Source organism: Echinops telfairi, unplaced genomic scaffold (genome assembly GCF_000313985.2).
Source record: "Echinops telfairi isolate 266 unplaced genomic scaffold, ASM31398v2 ScPeMD7_23;HRSCAF=83, whole genome shotgun sequence".
Classification (NCBI taxonomy): domain Eukaryota; kingdom Metazoa; phylum Chordata; class Mammalia; order Afrosoricida; family Tenrecidae; genus Echinops; species Echinops telfairi.
In genome coordinates, this window is record NW_022103920.1 from 51441506 (window position 1) to 51444135 (window position 2630).

Sequence of the window (2630 nt, forward strand, 5' to 3'; positions counted from 1 at the left end):
GTCTCATTTTGGCTTATCCCAAACATTGAGACAATCTAGCCCTTTCTTGACTCCTTTGCCCCAAATTGTGAACTGTTATTTATATAGAGGAGTCTCTTCTGAAAATTTCCATTCAGAGTGATTTGCCTTGACTTCTTAACCTCCCTAGCAGTTTCTTCCAGGCTCTTATCTATCTTTCTTCAGCTTTTTTTTCTTCCCTAAAACTAAAGGTTTAGACATAAATGGCATGCTGGCTTAGCTCTGAACAAACCTACAATTTGATGTGGGTACACCCTGGTTGTTAGACAGCTTGGGGCTTGTTGTTGCTGTTTTCTTCCCTGGAGTCACTTCCAGCTCAGAGACCTTTGTACAACACAAGGGAACACTGCCTGCTCCCACCCATCCTCACAATGACTGTTATGCCTGAGCCCATTGTTGCAACCACTGTGTCAGTTAATCACCTTCACGGTCTTCTTCCCATTTTCTGACATAATACTTTACCAATCCTGAGATCTTTCTCCAGGGATTTATTTCTCCTGATAACATGTCTAAAAGTCCATGAGACAAAATCTAACCATCTCTACTTACAAGGAACACACTGGCTTTACTTTCTCCAAGACCGATTTTGTTTGTTTTCTTTTAGTCCACAGTACTTTCAATCTTCTTTGTAAGTACCATAAGTCACATGCACCAATACTTTTCCAGCCTTGCTCATTTAATGTCCAACTTTCCCATGTTTATGAGGTGATTGAAAATACCATGGCTTGGACCAGGCACATGTCCTCAAAATGACAACATGGCTGTTTAAAACATTAAGTAGGCTTGGGGACAAAGCTTCCATTAATACTGATGGTTTTCCTGACATATTTTCCTCTCAAAAGTCCCAAGCTCACTGCCATTGAGTTGATTCTGATTCATAGCAACTCTATAGGGCAGTGTAGAACTGCACTGGTAAGTTTTTGAGACTCTAAAAGTCTTTACGGGAATAGAAAACCACAATTTTCTCCCATGGAGTGCTTGGTGGATTTGAACTGCTGTCTTGAGATTAGCAGCCCAATGCATAACCCACTATGCCATTCATCTCAGCAGGTCAAAAATCAGATACTTCTGTTTCATACTCTTCATTTTTTCTAAATCACTGTCACTGGCAATTTATCCATATTTTTTTCTTAATTCCATATATAGTAAGAATTTTGATATAAAACGTTTTACTCCATGAGTCAAGCATGGATCTAACCTTGTTAAAGGATGAAGGGAAAAATACACAATGCCCTTTCAGTAAAATATTGCATCACAAAGCTATTGCTTGCCTTATAGTCTTACTTTTGCCTGATGGTGTGGTGGGTTATATGCTGAGCTGCTGGATGCAAGGCCAGCAGTTCTTGCCCACCAGTTGCTCCAAGGGAGAAAGATGACACTTTCCACCCCCACGAGAATTTAGACTCAGAAACCCGAAGGGCAGTTGTATCTGTTTGCTGGGGTTGTTATGAGTCAGAGGTGACTTGATAGTAGTGGGTTTGGTTTTCAAAATATTTAAATTTTTTTTTTTTGCTATCTGGTACAGTTTATGTCCTATATTTATTTATTTATTTAAGCGGTTGTATTGGTATCTGTTCCTCTGTCGCTTTTCGGCCTCAAAGACCTCAGAGCCTGGTGTCATGTGGACTGGATATGCAGGTGATGCTATGGACCCTCCCGAAAGCCCGGCCACTCTGGATTACAAATGTACAGGAGGATGAATCAGAAGACATGGAGGGCCCACAGTCACCTGGTCAGCTCTTAAACCCTGCACTAGCACACTCTATCTCTGTGGCATCTTGTGGCAATATTTTCAGTTGTGGTGCAGAAGATGGGAAGGTTCGAATCTTTAGGGTGGTGGGAGTCAAGTGTGAACGGGAACTGGGGTTTAAGGCTCACACCCTGGGGGTGTCCCAGGTCAGCTTTTTGCCAGAGTCTTATTTGCTGCTTACTGGAGGAAATGATGGAAAGATAATGCTGTGGGATGTGAGCAGTGAAGTCCAGAAAAAACAGAAGAGCCCTACAAAACAAGTCCACAAGAGGAAAAGTAAAAGAGCAACTTACACCAAGCAGGGTCGCAGCGCTAGTGCTTCCGGAACAGACGAAGAGGAATGTGGCAACATTTTACCAAAGCTGACTATTACACACGGAGAAAAAGTGAACTGGCTCTTGGGTACAACGCTAAAGGGATGCCAAAATATATTAGTAGCTGATCAGACTAGTTGTATATCTGTATATCCCTTAAATGAAATTTAAATCTAATAAAAGTATTTGAATAACTTTTAAAAAAAATGGACCCACCCCGGGGCCGCTCCATGGCCCATGGCCTTCCCTTACCAGTACCCGCCGCCCCCGCACCCCTACAACCCACACCCCGGCTTCCCAGAGCTGGGTTTACAGCTACGCCGGGGGCAGTGCCAGTAGCCAGCACAGTGAAGGCAGCCGGAGTAGTGGCTCCAACCGCAGCGGCAGCGACCGGCGGAAGGAGAAGGACCCCAAGGCAGGGGACTCCAAGTCTGGGGGCAGTGGCAGCTAGTTGGACCACACGACGCGGAGCAGCCTGCGGGGGGGCCCCGTGATCGGGCGGCCAGCGAGCGCTCGGGCCCAGCGGCCAGCGAGCACAGCCACCGCAG

The 2630-nt window shown here is 45.1% G+C and overlaps 1 protein-coding gene across 1 annotated transcript; it reads left to right on the forward strand.

The window, feature by feature from the left end:
* The first annotated feature begins 1630 nt into the window (after positions 1–1630).
* LOC101661920 (WD repeat-containing protein 53-like) lies at positions 1631–2277 on the forward strand. Its single transcript, XM_045288978.1, has one exon. It carries the CDS (start codon positions 1651–1653, stop codon positions 2251–2253), a length of 603 nt encoding a protein of 200 aa, XP_045144913.1. The 5' UTR covers positions 1631–1650; the 3' UTR covers positions 2254–2277.
* The last annotated feature ends 353 nt before the right edge of the window (positions 2278–2630 follow it).

Coding starts and splice junctions, on each gene's coding strand:
- LOC101661920 (XM_045288978.1), top strand. CDS start 1,651: ATGCAGGTGATGCTATGGACCCTCCCGAAAGCCCGGCCACTCTGGATT.